The sequence below is a fragment of the Eleutherodactylus coqui genome, chromosome 1 (assembly GCF_035609145.1).
Source record: "Eleutherodactylus coqui strain aEleCoq1 chromosome 1, aEleCoq1.hap1, whole genome shotgun sequence".
Taxonomy (NCBI): domain Eukaryota; kingdom Metazoa; phylum Chordata; class Amphibia; order Anura; family Eleutherodactylidae; genus Eleutherodactylus; species Eleutherodactylus coqui.
Window position 1 is genome coordinate 10,522,789 of NC_089837.1, and position 19,564 is coordinate 10,542,352.

General features: G+C 43.5%; 1 protein-coding gene across 1 annotated transcript in view; it reads right to left on the reverse strand.

Annotated features, from left to right (window-relative positions):
- Positions 1 to 3,808: 3,808 nt before the first annotated feature.
- Positions 3,809 to 19,564, reverse strand: part of LOC136619031 (vomeronasal type-2 receptor 26-like) — a 178,826-nt gene continuing 163,070 nt past the window's right edge. Inside the window, exon 5 of the mRNA XM_066594373.1 lies at positions 3,809 to 4,728. Within this exon, the coding sequence (XP_066450470.1) occupies positions 3,812 to 4,728 (917 nt within the window). The 3' untranslated portion in view covers positions 3,809 to 3,811. The remainder of the gene's footprint in view (positions 4,729 to 19,564) is intronic.

Here is a 19,564-nt window from a genome sequence, read left to right on the forward strand (position 1 = left end):
GACTTATTCTACCAAGCTACCAAGTTGTGTTTTTACTTGGTCTTGTCCTTTATCTGTAGGACCAAGTAGGGTCACTTAGATGCGAGCCTGCACTCGTTCCTTGGACCTATCAACCCGATCCGTCTGCTGTGTTAGGCAGGGCCCCCTTCCTCGTTCGTTACATATTTAGGAAAAGACTTCTCATTTATTATTTGTTGTTTTGTTTTGGCTGCCGCACTGTGAGCAATTATTGTGCATGTCTGCAGGTGCTGGTCCAGGACGTAATTCGTAGACGTAACAACAAGGCGACTGTTAGGTGAGTTCAGAGCTGGCTGAGTGATCAAAGAGTGACTCAAAGAGTGGTCATAAATGGCTGCACATGCAAGTGGAACAATGCATCAAGTGGGGGGCCACAAGGCTCTGTCCTAGGCCCAGTGTTGGTCAGCATTGTTATAAATGATCTGGAGGAGGGAATTGATGGGAAACTGATCAAATTTGCCAACGACACAAAGCTAGGAGGGATAGCTAACACTAGGAAAGAGAGCGAGAGTATTCAGAAAGATCTAGGAAAGCTTGAACAGTGGGCGGCGACTAACAGAATGGTATTTAACAAGGAGAAATACAAAGTCCAACATCTGGGCAAGAAAAATGAAAAAAGCACATACGTAATGGGAAGAATTGGGCTAAGCAGCACATGTGAAAAACACTTGGGTTTAATAATAGATCATGGACTGAACATGAGTCAACAATGTGATGCAGTAGCCAAAAAGGAAAACGCAACTCTGGGATATATCAAGAGAAGCAAAGAGTCTAGACAGCGTGAGGTAATTATCCCCCTCTACTCATCCTTAGTCAGACCTCATCTGGAATACTGTGTCCAGTTCTGGGCACCTCACTTTAAAAAAAGACATAGACAAACTGGAGCAAGTTCAGAGAAGAGTTACAAAGATGGTGAGTGGTCTGCAAATCATGTCCGATGAGGAACGGTTAAAGGATCTGGGAATGTTTAGCTTGCAGAAGAGAAGGCTGAGAGGAGACTTAATAGCTGTCTACAAATATCTGAAGGGCTGTCACAGTTCAGAGGGATCAGCCTTATTCTCATCTGCACAAGGAAAGACTAGAAGCAATGGGATGAAACTGAAAGGCAGGAGACACAGATTAGATATTAGAGAGTGAGGGGGTCTTACCATGCAGTGGTTGCTGGTCCTCCCGGGGCAGCGGTGTGCGGGGTCCTGAGGTCAGGGTGGTTCCCCCCGGCTTGTTGTCCGGCTGCCGGGGGCGCGGGTGCCTGGTCGGCGCGGGCGGTGTGGTGCTTCTGGCGTGCACGGCCTCCCTTTTGATTGTGTTCTGTTGGGAGTTGGCTCTCTCCCTCTCTCCGCCCCCGGCGGAGGCTTTTGTCTAAAGGTAGGGCAGAGACTTGCAATCACTGCCAGTTATTGTTTTCCCTCAGTGTGCTAGCTGGTCTGCCTCTGTTGGTCTCCTGATTCTGTCATCCTGTCTGCTATACTTTGCTGTTATCTGCCAGGTTTTTCCATCTGCCTCAGTTCTGCTTAGTATTGTTCATGTTGATTATTTACATCTGCCTTTTCTGTCGGTATTCTACCCTTTCCATCCAGGTACGCCAGCGTCCCTTTTTCAGTCCCTAGTGAGAGTAGGGACTGCCACCCAGTGCCCGCCTGGGTTAGCCAGGAGGGGAGGCAAGTGGGCAGGGACAGGAGTTGCGAGTGAGATCTTAGGGCACCCGGGCTGGCGTATCAAGGGTGGTATACCGTAGCAGTGGGATCAATGAGTAGAACAGGTTGCCACGGGAAGTGGGGGGTACTCCTTCAATGGAAGTCTTCAGCGGCTGGACAGACATCAGTCTGGGATGATTTAGTAAATCCTGCATTGAGCGGGGGGTTGGACCAGATGACCCTGGAGGTCCCTTCCAATTATGCCATTCTATGATTCTATTAACACTTTTTGGGAGCCACCAATTGGTAGGACTATTGTATTTCATTTTTCTATTTTACAATATACCTTCCCTTTGATCCACCTGTTGTGTGCACTTCTTATAGCTTTTATATACATTTTATACATACTTTGTGGCATTTTTATTGTGAAAACCAATATTCAAAGCTACCTTTCTGTGTCCTTATAATCAAAATATCTATTTCCAATTGAGGTATATTATTATTTTATACTATGATTTTTATATAATATTTAAATATGTATGCATATTTTCTATGTACGTCCACTTATATCAGAAATTTTTCCTGTATAGCCTTTTACTATACTTATGGTCATTTACTTTAGACCTATTTCTAACAGTTTTATGCATATTCATTTTTTCTATCATTTTCTACATATACTAAAGTGCTGTATATATACTAATTTATTAAGGCGTTGTATGATTGTGTGTATGATTGAGTGTATATATATATATATATTGTGTATGTGTGTGTATATATATGTGTGTATATATACACACATACATACTACATCTAACCCGAAAAAGTTTATATAACAGATACATATAATACGTTTCTTTTCTTCTACTCTTCCACCTTCTACTTGCTTGCATATTTTAAACATCAGCTGAACTGCTGAAGGGGTTAACCCTGAAATGTGTTTTCATATGCTGATCATGTATTTTATTAAATAAATGGAGAAGTTTTTCAGACCTTTGGTCACTTCCTACATGCTTCAATTTAAAATGTGGTGTGCCGTCTTCCCTGACAGTTTTTAGTCCTATTCTCTTGCTCAATCACACCCACCCAGGTGGTGCATCATCTGGTTAGGCAGCACCTCCACCATTGAAGATACCATTGTACTCACTTCACCACATATGTAGTTTCACCCTTCACCATAAACATGGCTGTACAGGTTTTGCACTACCCCTCTCTTCTTTCCTCCTTGTCCACGTTAACCTTAATTAGTCAGTCCTTTCCCTCTACAAAAATCCTATAAACTCTAATACGAGAGCTAGGGATGCCTGTATCTAGTATGTGAGTGACTCCGGCTCGCAATGACTCTTGGGGCATGTATGACCCATCTTGCAAGGAGTACTTGACACTGGAAATAGACACTGGGTTCCATGCCACGAGCCATAAGCCCTTAGGTTTGTGGCACCACCTACTCTTTTTGACGCATCATGGGGAGTTCCTAGAATGCAGTGTTATTATTCAGGGCCATGATACATATGGACACACACGTGGGAATGGTAGTAAGGAGGTATACATGAACGTAATGAAGTCAGAGAGAAATCAGTGTTACCATTACTCTTGTAAAGGTAACATATAAAATACGTACTTGGGTGTTTCCAGGTGTGACCAATTCTCAGGCTAAGGCATTAATATCATATTGGTTGGCTTCTCACTCCCAGAATCCCTACCAATCAGTTGCTTGAATGTGCCATAGCTCTTCTGCCTCTTCTTTGGGCCTATAATATTGTTGATGTATTAATTTTGCAGCTCTGTCTCTTTTAATGAATGTAACCAAACTGTTATACCAGTTACTACATCTACAGATTGTCCATATGCCTGATTCACATGAAGAGGCTGCAGTTTTGACCTGTGTGCCATGGCTCCTTGGTGGAGGTGCTTGGAGTGATCTGGCATTGATGGCCAATCTGATGTTGATGACCTATCCTAAGGTAATCAATATCCAGGCATTGTTACACATAAGAAATCTAAGGCTATAATATACCATACACCAAACTACACATGGATTTCTTTCACTATTTTTTTTTGTTTCTCCACTGTTTTTAAATATAAATCTAAAACTACAGAACATTTCTAATGAGTTACATATAGGAGGATCTATTTATCTCCATAGCTTTTTTCCAGATTTATCAATTCAAGTTCTCAGTTTTCCTCTGAATAACTAAATTTCCTTTCATATTCAGTTCTGGTCGCAGTAGGATAATGTAACATTTGGGTATGAAGATACAGCCCAGAAGTCCAGCACTGGAAGCTAAGATGGTGAAAGCTTCTACAGCCACCATGTATTTCCCCTTGGTGCTGAGATAGGCTGGGATGAAGCAGATCCAGACACTACAGAAGACGAGCATGCTGAAGGTGATGTACTGAGCCTCATTGAAGACATCTGGAAGCTTCCTGGCTAGAAATGCTATAATAAAGTTCAACACAGCCAGGAATCCCATGTAGCCAAGGACCATGTAGAAAGCAATGACAGATCCCTCATTACATTGTAGGATTATCTTCCCAACCTCTACCTCAGTTTTATAATCTGGGAATGGTGGAGAGAAAGACAACCAGAAGACACAGATCACAACCTCAATGGAAGAGCAGATAATCAGAAGAAATGTAGAAACATGTCTCCAGAGCCATCTCCTCAGTGTCCTGTTTGGTTTGGTGGCTCTGAAGGCCAAAATCACGGTGACTGTTTTAGCCAAAACTGCAGAAACAGCAATTGTAAAAATGATTCCAAAAGCCACTTGTCGGAGGAGACATGAAATCCTTGTGGGACGTCCAATGAAGAACAGAAGCCAGAGGAAGGATAAGATGAGAGAGAGCAGAAGTATAAAGCTGAGGTTCCGGTTATTGGCTTTTACGATAGCTGTGTCTTTGTATGTGATAAATATTCCTAATATCACAGCTGTGAAGATACAAAACAGTCCAGCAATAGCAAGAAGAGAAATCCCCAGAGTGTCTCCATAAGACAGGAATTCAATGGGTCTCAGAATGCAGCCATCTCTTCTGTCATTTGACCACTGATCCTCCGGACACTTCAAGCATCTTTCCATATCTGTGAAGGTGAACATGTTACAAGAAGTAGCATGATGTAACAGATGTCAGAAGTACCAGATTAAAAATGAACAATAGTAAGTTGTCACTTTAAGTGTCATTATGAAACATCAAACTGGGACATGAACACTCTGCAGAGTCTTACTAGCACGGGAACTGTGAAACTGCAAACTGGACATGAAACTTGCCAGTAGATGAACTCATACTGAACTGCAAAACTGCAGACTAGACGCAAAACTCACTGACGTGACTGGCAAACAGACATAAACATTATGCCACTCACACTCTCATACTGGTGAAACCAAACTGAACAGCAGAACTGCGTAACGGACTTGATACTTGTGGACAGACACAAACCAACAGCTGATAAACACTCAAAATATGCACCAAACATACCTGCATGTATAAACAGATGGAATAAATACAATACAAGGTATTAGTTTGTATTTTTGGCCAAGATACTGAAGCCTGCAAGCCTACTTCAAGGGTCCCCGTTGTCTTGTGGGGCCCTACACTTACGAGACAACTAACCCCTGGTAACCTGCCTACAATGCAGGGCAATCATCCTGATAGGGATGATGCCACACTGGAACCTAGGGATCTACCTTATTCTAGGTGATAAAGGACCCACAGCAAGACTCTGTTCTCGCTACATGTACTGAGAGCTGCACAGACTCATAGGAGCAGGACTCTGTTCAGACGGAACATCCTGAATACTGCATAGACTCATGTCCAGCCACATAAACAGACATGCAGGAGCATGACACTGTTAATAATAATAAATAATAATAATCTTTATTTGTATAGCACAAACATATCCTGCATAAGCACAGTGAACATCTTGAACAAACATAGAAAAGGCCAGCAGCCTCTAGCAGAGGAGTTGATATATATGAGCAACAGATCTTGAGTATTGGCTGGCTGGAGCAATCCACACCCAGCCAGCTCAATCAAATCCACCCGTGAAGCTATGTTGCTTAAAATCCATATAATACAACAGATCCCAGCAGCAAACCTTAACACATTAATTCCAGGGTGCAGCATATAAGAAAAGTGTTGCTGCAGTTCTGGGATCGTTTCCTTTCTAAAGAATCTGGTACAGGTTTTGTATGTATTTCTTTATCGTCTGGCTCTAGTGGGAGTGGTATTAGGTGAGACATGCTTGGCCTCACCTGTGGATAATTTGTCAGGATTATTTAGTTTGGCCTGGTGCTAAGCTCAAGGGCTGCTTAATTTTTCAGTCTTCCTATGGCTTTGGGTGAAGTCAGAACTTGCAGCTGTATGTCCTGCTTGCCTGAGTCTTCTCAAGCTAAGTATAGTGGTTTTGTCAGGACTCGGGGTCCAGGAAACTGGAGGTCCCTGAAGATACCCCTGTCCCTACCTTCTTGCCCCCCTGGGCTAAGCCCCAGGGCGACAACTAGGTGACGGTCCCTACACTCACTAAGGAAGGGGAACGCTGGGACTAACAAGTACACAGACACTGGAACAAACAACAGCAAGGAATGTCAGACTATCCGGGTCGGCAACGAGAGGAGTCGTAGGAAGCCCAAACTAACAGTGGCACTGGTCTGCAGACACAAGCAGGTTTAAATGTTGTCAGAGCTCCCGCCCCAGCAGCTGATGGGGGGCAGGGAGTCTGACAGCAGCTGAGTGCTGCAGGAGGCAGGGAAGGAGATACATGCCTGGTTGCCATGAGACCGAGGACGCGGCGGGGGGCAGCACTCACCGTGTCCCTGGCAACCCAGCGGCGAGGAGGACCTTCGCGGCCAGGGGAGGTGACGAGGTTGGGGATCCCCTGCGCCGCACAGTGGCAGCCCATGTGACAGGACAGGTGGTGAGGGTATGAGGGACCCGTGAACCGCTGGTCCTTACAGGTTTATTTTGTTCAACTTGTTTGTTGTGATTTTCTCCTATCCCACATAAGGTCAGCTAGTGGCCTAGGTACATGATCAGGTTTGCACTTCTCAGGGTGGGTTACCTGCGTATAAGCAGGTCCCTTCTGTGGGTTAGGTCATTTAGGGACAGTATTTCCTTGTTGTGGATGTTTGAATTGTTTACCACTGTTTGGTGTACCTTAGCGTATTTCAGGTTACAATCTAGCGTGCGGTATTTTGATGCGACTAAAAGCATTTTACATTACATAGCATAAAACCAAGAACATTATACATGAAATAATATGTGACAGACTAGTATGGAGGGCAAGAGAGTCCTGCCCACAATGACTTGTAGCCTACAAGGGAAAGGCACGGAGATAGGAGGGGGAGAAGCTGCTCATATGGTAGTGCAGCAGGGTGTGTAAAGAAGTGTATTAATGTGGGACATTCAGAAAGTTAGACCCTGTAAGAGTCATGCACTCTGCTCCTTGGAGACTGGAGCATACTCTGCTATCATACAAAATCCAATGATGCAGGGGGACAGAGTGGGAGAGAGAAAGACATAAATTACTAACTGGTATTAACCCTGGTCACAAAGTGAACAGTTGATCATGGCAAGTAAGTTGCCAGAGTCTTATAAGAACCCAATAGGATTCTTATAAAGGCATAGAACCAAATGAATTATGATGCTACTTGCAGTGATTTAGCATAATTGTGTTCTATAGCTGCTGGAGCACCAATAGTGATGACAGTTCATAATGTCTGAACTGACTGACTGGAACCAGAGAATGTTGCTGTTAATAAGAAAACAGCTGACTCCAGACGGCTGTCCATGCACGCCTTCCAGAGTTAACTGGTGCACTCTATACAGATTTGCCTGAAGCTGTGCAAGGCACAGAGGAGACCACAAACCATCACCCAGATGTGCTAATGTATTTGTGGATCAGGAATATGATATCAGTGCAACTGCTAGTAAAGATGCTCGGCTTTTCAGTAACTGTTTTATTAACGGCTTATGGGAGGAAGTGAAAAGATAAGTATGCTCCACTAGAACAGACATTAGTGGTTGCTGGGAGCATAAAGGACAAGTTCAATTAAAAAAAAAGCCCCAAAACAGTCCATCTCAGTGATGATTTCTTTGGTTGTTCCACCTGGTATTGCACTGATGGTGCTCCAGAGATTTCAGGGGATAAAGTTGGGAATATATCACGGTTTTCACCAAACAGAGAAGAGTTTTGTATGAAAGGATTAAGTTACGGTTGCAGAGAGAGGGGTAACCTCTCTGTCAGACTTTTCACAAACTTTATTCTATGTACTATCATCCTGCCATCTGCAGGATGAACAGACCCAGTTGTTACAATAGGTTGATGATTTGATGCTTTGTACTAAAACTAAGGATGTTTGTTTAAAGGAAACCCTATCCCTCCTGGTATCTCAGAATTGAAGGGCGTACTGTTTCAAAGAACAAACTGCAAGTTGCTAAAACCAAAGTAGGGTTCTTGGGATATTGCATTTCAATGCAGATGAGACATGTCCCATGGTGGAGAATGCGGGACTCCACCAAATGCTACAATCAAAAGATATACAGCATTGAATTCTGCTACGCTTCATCCTGATGTACAGGAGGGGAAAGGTGAGGGGTTAACAGAACATGACTGTTTTGAACTAATGAAAACAGAAACTAAACCACTTGCCAATGTCAGTGAGATCCTAATCCTAAATGTAGATACTGAACAGTATGCAGATGGATCCCGCTCCTATAGGGATGGAAAACCACAAACGGGTTATGCCATAGTGCTGGAGAGTGAAGCATTGCCTTCCAGCATGTTGTGATACGTATGGGATACGATTGAACTGGATGATTGTGTCAGAGGCAGGGAAATTAAGGTAATCAAATAACTAGTTGCCGTATGAGTTAACCAGAACTTCAATGAACTAATGACCCGTCTGAATATTCTGCTAACATTTGTTCAAAAGCAGAATATTTTGGACATATATGGTATGTTACAGCAAGAATGACTCATAATACAACACAGATGTCGATAACTTCATGGACAAAATATTCAATATATTTTGTTGCCAATCATCTACTACGCATGTCTAGAACCTGAATAGCCATATTAGAATGACGTATATACCCATAACTGCGCAGAAGCAGATATGCCACGTAATGTAAGAACAGCATAAATAACAGTGATCTTCAAGGAGAATCTGGGACTCGTTTTGCTGTGGTCGATAGACGTATCGGCGTACTCCCGGATTCCTCCTATAAATCGTACCTGGAGATCCCCCGATTGCGGAGTGATGCTACAATATCCGGTGACGTATTGATGCTTATCTTTGTTACCCATGTGATCTCAATGCCTATATGTTAATTAACTATTTTACTTACATATACTAAAGAGTAAATAAACCTGTGTTTTATATTTGTCTTACTTTGAAAACTGTCTCAGACGGTATGCTTGGTAGGTATGCCAATGAGGTTAAAGAATAGCCAAAACTTGAGCAGGTAAGACATAAATTGGCGTAGTCTGGCAGGATATATATATATATATATATATATATATATATATATATTGTTGTCTTTGGTAAGGTTATATTACTGTATAATTTGGTATTGTGACAGTGCTTCTCAGTGCACGGGGGGGGCTGCTGTCACCATATTAGATTTTTGGCCCATTGCCAAGGGGTTCAAATGGTTATAACTTTGCTTTGATAAGTGATAGAGTAATAATAGTAAATACACATTGATAGTCGCAGTAAGTAGTCCCTGTTGAACCCATTGGCATACTGCCAAAATTTTATAAGTTCTGTAACTTTGAGGCAGGACTTGGGAGATTGGTGCCAGTTTGCACGGTTGTGTCTAGCAATAAGCGGGACCTTTGTGCAAAATTTCACCAATTGGCACGTTGCCAAAATTTTCGGAGTTCTGTAACTTTGAGACAGGACTCGGGAAATCGGTGCCAGTTTGCAGGGTGGTGCCTCGCCGTAAGGGGGACCTCTGTGCAAAGTTTCACCAGATTGGCACGTTGCCAAAATTTTGTAAAGGGGAACTCTGTGCAGAGTTTCACCAAATTGGCACGTTGCCAAAACTTTCGGAGTTCTGTAACTTTGAGACAGGACTTGGGAAATTGGTGCCAGTTTGCAGGGTGGTGCCTCGCCGTAAGGGGGACCTCTGTGCAAAATTTCACCAAATTGGCACGTTGCCAAAATTTTCGGAGTTCTGTAACTTTGAGACAGGACTTGGGAAATTGGTGCCAATTTGCAGGGTGGTGTCTCGCAGTAAAGGGGACCTCTGTGCAAAGTTTCACCAATTGGCATTTTGCCAATAAGACAACAATATGTTTAGAAAAAGAACCAAGAAAGATAAAACTAAAATCGTTCAGAAAATAGACATCCCCGGCTGGTCCGAGGGGCCCTATGATATATTAGCTCAGGAGTTGATGCATAGTGGGCTTGCAGAATCATGGGATAGTAAGCTAAAAGATTCAGAGCCCCTCGATGTCGTTAAGGTACTCGAGGAGACCCCTGCCAAGGCAGGTGACGCAGTTCAGTTGGGTAGGAGAAATTGGGTATTGGCCTCAGCCTATAGGAATATCCATAAGAAGAAGTCCCAACTAATAAGAAAACTTAATCAGACGGAACAAAAGTTAGCAGAATCTGAAGGAAAGAGAGTGGTGTTGGAATGTAACCAAAGGCTGATAAAGGAAAAAATAGAACATTACCAGAATATTGCAGAAAAGGCTGTTGTAAAAGTTGCTCAGAATAAATATAAGGGACGCAAAGGTAAAGTTGATAAGCGAAAGGTATCGAAAGCTATAGCTTCTGCTTCTGTGAACTGGGACCCAGATAAGTGGGATGGAGACTTATGGGATTCCTCATCTTCTTCGGGGGAGGAGGACTGGCATAAGTGGGATTGGGAGGACCCACCCAATCCAATAATTGATCCACCTGCTTTAAAACGTGCCCAGCCCATTAGCAGAAGGAAGGAAACTACTGAATATGGACCCGATACCCAGCCTATCGTAGGTCATGATGGGCAAAGGTTGCCCAGGTATGACGATCAGGGAAACTATATGTACGATGCCGATGGGAGACTGTTGGTGCAAGAAGAATTGGTGCCACATAGGCGCACCAGGCTTACCCTAGAGGATTTCTCTCAGTCAGAAGTTGATGATATACTGAGTAGATTTAGGCAAAAGCCTGGGGAATCTGACATACCATGGTTGGTCCGTCTATTTGAGCACGGGGCGACTGGGGTAATGTTGGATCCAAAAGATGCAATGAGATTTGTTACTCTAACCAGAGATCCAGTAATCAGTAGAAATTTTAGAGAATACTTTCCTAATCATCAAGGAGAAAATGCTATTTCCCTGTTTAATATAGTAACCAATGGGTTTCTTAATAAGTTCCCGACAGAGGCAGACATTCCAATCAATGACAAACCTTGGTACACTATCAGGGATGGCATTGAAAGGTTGAAGGAGGAAGCTATGAGGGTCTCATTAATTATCATCGAGCATATGGAAGATTATTTGGAGACTCGGCTGACAGCAGGAGTTAGAAATCGTTTAATTAAGACTGCACCTCCGGCTTATAAAGCCGTGATGATGACCCTACTTCTATCCATGACTAATGAGCCAATGTCTGCGGTCGTGGCTAGAATGCGGGAATTGCAAGATATGGGAAACTGGGATAGAGAGGAAAAGCGAACAGATCGTGATAGGTCTAGGAATCCTAGTTCCCAGGGGACTGGTGATTCAGGAGTGCCAAGGGTATCTCGTAGAGATATGTTTCAGGCTCTCCTGAAAGCTGGAGTCTCCAAGGACGCCATTGATGGAAAAGATACAGGTGATTTGTGGCGTCTTTATAAACAGAAGGTATTATCCAACAAAAAGGTGGATAAAAGGGAAGATTCAGTGGCCCCAAAAGCTTCTAAAAAGAGAGAGAAGCAGGTCACTAATTTAGAACCTAAGAAATTAGAATGGGAGGACTTTCAAAAGATCTATCCATGGAAGGAGATGGCTGCAATGGTAGCTACCCAAGTGCAGGACCATTTGAAGCCATCTGCTCCGCTCCTGGAGGAATCAGATTCTGATTCCGCATAGGTAGCAAGCCAAGCCCCTGTCTGGGTTAGGCGGGATGACAGACCCTACGTCCCGCTAGCCATACATTGGAAAGGGGGTAATGTCCAAAGGGTCCCAGCTTTAGTAGATACAGGGGCGGAGGCTACTCTGATTTATGGAAATCCCAAAAAGTTTAAAGGTCCAAAAGTTAATATTTCAGGATTGGGAGGAAAAGTTACCGAAGGAGTACAGACACAGGTAACTTTGAAACTGGGCAATTTGCCCTTACGTAAATACACGGTGTTAGTAGTACCTATTCCGGAATATATAATTGGCATAGATATTCTGAAAGGATTGACACTACACCTTGAAGATGGTAAGTTTGCCTTTGGCGTAAGGAAAATAGGGATAAAAGCTTGTCCAGTTACGGTGGGAAAGGTCAAAATGCCACCCGTACATATCCCTCCTGCAGGAAAACTGGTTGCTATGAAGCAATACAGAATTCCTGGAGGTCACAAGGAAATAGGAGAAACCATTAAGGATTTGGTCGATGCTGGGGTTGTGAGGCCTGCAACCACAGCATGGAACAATCCGGTATGGCCTGTGAAGAAAAGTGATGGGTCTTGGAGGATGACTGTCGATTACAGGGAGTTGAATAAACAAACACCTCCCTTGATGGCAGCTGTCCCAGACACCATTACAATTGTGGAGCAGATCCAAAGTCACAGTGGACAATGGTACGCTGTGATTGATATCGCACAAGCGTTCTTCACAATTCCAATAGAAGAAAAGGCACAAGATCAGTTTGCCTTTACGTGGCAAGGACGTCAATATACGTTCACTCGATTGCCACAAGGTTGGATACATAGTCCAACCATCTGTCACCGGACGGTGGCAGAACATTTGGATGAGTTTGATTTACCATCAGAAATGCAGTTTTCACATTATATCGATGATATAATGATTCAGGGACCAGATGAACAATCTGTAAAGAAACAATTGGACAGACTGTTACATCATTTGCGAGAAAAAGGATGGGAAATAAATGATAGCAAGGTGCAGGGCCCCTCTCAGACGGTGAAATTCTTAGGAATTCAATGGAATAAGGGCCATAGGGAGATTCTCCCTAAGGCAAGGCAGAAAATCTTAAATTTTCCCACTCCGAAAGACAAGAAGGAAACACAATCCTACATAGGATTGTTTGGATTCTGGAGACAACACATTCCGCATCTGGGGCAGCTTCTTGCTCCTCTTTACAAGGTGACTCGCAAGAAGTACGAGTTCACGTGGGGAGAAGAGCAACAGGTTGCATTTGAGGCAGTAAAAGAAGCCATACAACAGGCTGTAGATTTATGGCCTTTACAAGATGGTGAGATAGAACTTCATGTATCAGTTCAGCATATGTATGCAAACTGGTCATTGTGGCAGAAGCAAGGGGGCAAAAGAGTGCCACTAGGCTTCTGGAATCGGAAATTACCAGATGCAGGAGAAAAATACACTCCACTGGAGCAACAGCTGTTGGCATGTTATTGGGCCCTGGTGGATACTGAACAATTGACGACAGGACACATAGTCCTTCTAAGGCCGCAAATACCCATCATGAGTTGGGTATTATCTAATCCAAAGTCCAATCGGATAGGACATGCCCAGGAGCAGAGTACCATTAAGTGGAAATGGTACATCTCGGAAAGAGCGAAAAAAGGTGAAGGGGGGATAGCTGCCCTGCATGAAAAGATAGCTGATATCCCTCCAGATGGTCAGGTTACACCAGTAGCGCAAATGGAGGAATCCCCAGTAAAGTGGGGAATACCTTACTCTGAGTTGACAGACTCCCAAAAAGAGCATGCTTGGTTCACGGATGGTTCGGCCAAGTATATCAGTGGAAGACGTAGATGGAAAAGTGTAGCCTTTAATCCAAAATTAGACAAGACGTTGGTCATGGAAGGAGAAGGTAAGAGTAGTCAATATGCAGAACTTTGTGCAGTATTCTTAGCTCTGAAGCAGGAGCAAGGGCAAGAATGTCATTTGTATACGGACTCATGGTCAGTTGCCAATGGTTTGGCCACTTGGATTATGGGATGGAAGAAGAACGACTGGAACATTCATGGTAAGGAATTGTGGGGGAAGGAGCTTTGGCAAGATATAGAGGAATTCATTAGGAGTACCAAAAGTACTGTGTTTCATGTTGATGCTCATGTCCCTCTTGACTCATTGGAACGTTTATTTAATTCTCAAGCAGATGCGGCAGCATCGATTTCTGTTGCCGTACAAGAACCTGACAAGGAAAAGGAAGCATGGCTTCAAGGTACAGCTGTTTGGGCTCACCAAAAAAGTGGACACTTGGGAGAGAAGGCCACTTACAGGTGGGCACAAGAAAGAGGTATCCCATTGACAGTGGACATGATCAAACAAGTAATCGCGCAATGTCCAGTATGTCAACATGTGCAAAAACGAGAAGTGCCTCATACAGTAATGGGACACATAGGGAAGGGCCAGTTGCCAGCGCAGATTTGGCAGATGGATTTTGTAGGGCCCCTCCCTGAGAGCAGAGGATGTAAGTATATTTGTACAGCAGTAGATACATTCTCAGGTCTGATGGTGGGATTCCCGTGTAAAACAGCAACACAATGGAGTACTTTACGTACTCTGGAAGTTATTACCCAGTATTATGGGACTCCCCTGCAGATCCAGACAGACAATGGTTCACATTTTACCGGAAATCAGGTAAAAGAGTATGCCAGTAAAAACAACATAGAGTGGGTATATCATATGCCCTACTATCCACAGGCCGCGGGCCTGGTGGAACGAATGAATGGGTTATTAAAATCTACCCTGAAGAAGCTCACTGAGACCGACAAATATGGTCAATGGAGAGATAATCTGACTGCTGCTTTACAGATTATCAACAACAGGCCCATCACTGATTCTATGACACCCTTAATGCGCATGCTAACACCCAATCTCAGTATAGATGTAGCTAAGGTAGAGACAATCTTATACTGGAAAATTAATCCAGATGCGCAGGCACCTTATAGAGCCACTCCTGCCGCTGCAGGGTTGGATCTATACGCTCTTGATACGGTGGTGATAGCCCCGGGAAAGGTGAGTACTATTCCCACAGGGATAGGATGCAAGATCCCGGAGAATCACTTCGGGCAGATAGCCACTAGATCAAGTTTTGCTCTGAGAAGTGCAGTAGTCCTAGGGGGAGTCATAGATGCAGATTATCAGGGGGAAATTAAAGTAATCATGATAAATTTAGGAACAGATCCTCTGATAATAGGGAAAAAGGAGCGCATGGCACAGCTGCTATTAATACCAGTGTATCTGACACAAGTGGAAGAAGGGGCGGCTCCCACTGAACTTACTGTAAGAGGAGATAAAGGTTTTGGCTCAACTGATGTTACTAATGTAGGGGCCAAAATATGGGTTCAGAATCACCAAGGACCGCCCTCCCCGGCAGAGGTTATTGCTGTGGGGAAAGATCGAACTTTGCTTATTATGCGACCCGGAGTAGAGAAATGGGAATATGTCCCACAAGAAAAGTGCTATTTGCGGGAATAATGCTTGTTTCCTTGCCTTCTCTAGAATCACATAATCATTTTTGGAATCCTTGGCGTCATGTGTTCGGTGTTCATATACAATGTTACTAAAAAGAATGTGATGTGTAAGTTTGTAGTTCTCCCCTTACTTATAGGTGTTCCAGAAGATATGCATTTCTGGGTACCTAGATTTAACGGGATTTACATTGATGACCAAAATAGAACTCATGATTTATCATTGTGTGATGATACATTAGAAGGGACCATATGCAAGGTCCAATCGGCTGTTTATGAACCATGCTTATTACAAAATACGATCAATGTATGTGAATGGACTGTGCTGCCACTCACTTTTAAGATGATGGTTGAAATAGCCCCACAGGAGGTATGTTTGGCAAGTAATCATCCTGTTGTACCTGGGATGGTTGTCCCATTTTCAGGATGCTTGCGAAACGTATCTGCACTTGTTTGGGAAAATGAGACCTTTGTGTTATTACCTGAACAAGACAAGACAGTGGCTGTCAATTGGCAACCACTGCCTTTAAATGTGTCAAATTGGGATCTAAATTTGACCAAATTCAAAAAGTTGTTAGAAGACACAGAAGAAGTACAGCAACATATTAAATTGCTTAATAGATCTTTGGCAACGCATATTGTAAGTACTACTGTAATAGCTGGCAAAATTGTAAAGATGGGATCGGCTATTGCTGATGCCACGTCACACCATTGGTATGACATCTTTATGGGTTATTCATCATCTGCACAAACCACTCTTAATTGGCTAATACATCCTGTTTTGGTATTGGCCATAGTTGTAATACTTTTATCGCTATGGAATTGTTTCATGGCATATAAGGTATTCTGTAGAAAACCCCAAATTTTAATGGTATCATACGGCAAATAGTGAATGATTAAGGACCGATTGTGATACGTATGGGATACGATTGAACTGGATGATTGTGTCAGAGGCAGGGAAATTAAGGTAATCAAATAACTAGTTGCCGTATGAGTTAACCAGAACTTCAATGAACTAATGACCCGTCTGAATATTCTGCTAACATTTGTTCAAAAGCAGAATATTTTGGACATATATGGTATGTTACAGCAAGAATGACTCATAATACAACACAGATGTCGATAACTTCATGGACAAAATATTCAATATATTTTGTTGCCAATCATCTACTACGCATGTCTAGAACCTGAATAGCCATATTAGAATGACGTATATACCCATAACTGCGCAGAAGCAGATATGCCACGTAATGTAAGAACAGCATAAATAACAGTGATCTTCAAGGAGAATCTGGGACTCGTTTTGCTGTGGTCGATAGACGTATCGGCGTACTCCCGGATTCCTCCTATAAATCGTACCTGGAGATCCCCCGATTGCGGAGTGATGCTACAATATCCGGTGACGTATTGATGCTTATCTTTGTTACCCATGTGATCTCAATGCCTATATGTTAATTAACTATTTTACTTACATATACTAAAGAGTAAATAAACCTGTGTTTTATATTTGTCTTACTTTGAAAACTGTCTCAGACGGTATGCTTGGTAGGTATGCCAATGAGGTTAAAGAATAGCCAAAACTTGAGCAGGTAAGACACATGTCAGCATCATGTAGCCAACATTTACACTGACAGTCAATACTGCTTTGGTATATGTCATGACTACTTGCCCTTAAAGGGGTTGTCCCGCGGCAGCAAGTGGGTCTATACACTTCTGTATGGCCATATTAATGCACTTTGTAATGTACATTGTGCATTAATTATGAGCCATACAGAAGTTATAAGAAGTTTTTCACTTACCTGCTCCGTTGCTAGCGTCCTCGTTTCCATGGAGCCGACTAAATTTCGCCGTCTAATGGCCAAATTAGCCGTGCTTGCGCAGTCCGGGTCTTCTTCTTTTCTGAATGGGGCTCCGTGTAGCTCCGTGTAGCTCCGCCCCACGTCACGTGCCGATTCCAGCCAATCAGGAGGCTGGAATCGGCAATGGACCGCACAGAAGCCCTGCGGTCCACCGAGGGAGAGGATCCCGGCGGCCATCTTCAGCAGGTAAGTAAGAAGTCACCGGAGCGCGGGGATTCAGGTAAGCACTCTCCGGTGTTCTTTTTTAACCCCTGCATCGGGGTTGTCTCGCGCCGAACGGGGGGGGGGGGGGTTGAAAAAAAAACAAAAAACGTTTCGGCGCAGGACAACCCCTTTAAGGTGAGCCAGAGACTTTACCTAATCCTCTGGGAAGCCCATCAAAATGCCAAACTGGTAGCGCAGTGTTTGAGAGCTCTGGAACTGCCCAAAGTATGATGAAAGTGTAGGCTCATACTAGAGGTCAGACATAAGAGACTTATGAAAACCGGAGAGCAGACTTAGCAGCTAAGGCTGTGGAGTTGCTATCCCTCCTCTCTGTGAATGTGTGCACAGTGCAGCTTGTGCCGGGGAAGGCGGATATGAAGCTTCTACAGAAACTTTAGGATCAAGCCACTGCTCAGGAAAAAGAGGAATTGACTAGAAAGTCCAGGTCCAGGATAGTGAAGGGCTTTGAAGGGTGGGTGCTAGCTTATGCTTACCTAGGGTACTCCATCCAATGACCTATACCTGATCTCATGGACTTACCCATCAGTCCAAGAAAGCTATGGTGAGTTTGGTAAGTCAACATTAGGTAGCCCCAGAATTCTATAATGCTGCTGCCAGGTTTGGGCAAGGTTGTGTCATCTGTGCTTGTCATAATGTTGGGAAAACTATTAAAATTCCACTTAAATGCACCCCTGTAACATTGGTCCTGGACTGCCAACAAAACCATGTGGAGATTTGGTACCTGGGTGTCATGCCTGCTGCCAGTAAGCAGTAACTGTGTTACTGAATTTAAGGTCAGCTAAAAGGACTAATTCGAGGCCAGTGCGGTGGTCATTGTTTTTTTTTTACGTTTCAACTTTATCGTCATGTACCGTCCGGGCAGTAAAAATGTCCAGGCAAATGTTTTGTCCAGGAGCATGGTTCCAGAAATTTCAGATGGATGCATATTATCTCTGAAGGGATTGTATTTTCAGTGATGTCACTGGACTTGGAGGAACAAATTCCTTGTTCTCAGGAGTTAGCTCCACGGGGTCTTCCTGAGGGGAACATAAATCGAGCAGCACCACCAGTAATCTAAGATGATGTTTCTTTATTAATCCATACAAAAAGGACAGAGCAGCAACGTTTCAACTCCTTCCGGAGTCTTTGTCAAGCAGAGGCTATATACAGTGGGGAAAAAAAGTATTTAGTCAGATACCAATTGTACAAGTTCTCCCACTTAAAAAGATGAGAGAGGCCTGTAATTGACATCATAGGTAGACCTCAACTATGAGAGACAACATTAGAAAACACATCCAGAAAATCACATTGTCTGATTTTTAACAAATTTATTTGCAAATTATGGTGGAAAATAAGTATTTGGTCTCCTACAAACAAGCAGGATTTTGGGGTCTCACAGAACTGTAACTTCTTCTTTAAGAGGCTCCTCTGTCCTCCACTCATTACCTGTATTAATGGAACCTGTTTGAACTTGTTATCAGTATAAAAGACACCTGTCCACAACCTCAAGCAGTCACACTCCAAACTCCACTATGGTGAAGACCAAAGAGCCATTGAAGGACACCAGAAACAAAATTATAGCCCTGCACCAGACTGGGAAGACTGAATCTGCAATAGGCAAGCAGCTTGGTGTGAAGAAATAAACTGTGGTAGCAATAATTAGAAAATGGAAGAGATACAAGACCACTGATAATCTCCCTCGATCTGGGGCTCCACGCAAGATCTCATCCCATGGGGTCAAAATGATCACAAGAACGGTGAGCAAAATTCCCAGAACCGCACGGGAGAACCTAGTGAATGACCTGCAGAGAGCTGGGACCAACGTAACAAAGGCTACCATCAGTAACACACTACGCCACCACTCGGGTCCTGCAGTGCCAGACGTGTCCCCCTGCTTAAGCCAGTACATGTCCGGGGCCGACTGAAGTTTGCTAGAGAGCATTTGGATGATCCAGAAGAGTATTGGGAGAATGTTATATGGTCAGGTGAAACCAAAGTAGAACTGTTTGGTAGAAACACAACCTATCGTGTTTGAAGGAGAAAGAATGCTGAGTTGCATCCAAAGAACACCATACCTACTGTGAAGCATGGGGGTGGCAACATCATTCTTTGGGGCTTTTTCTCTGCAAAGGGACCAGGACAACTGATCCGTATACGTGAAAGAATGAATGGGGCCATGTATCGTGAGATTTTGAGTGCAAACCTCCTTCCATCAGCAAGGGCACTGAAGATGAAACGTGGCTGGGTCTTTCAGCATGACAATGATCCCAAGCACAC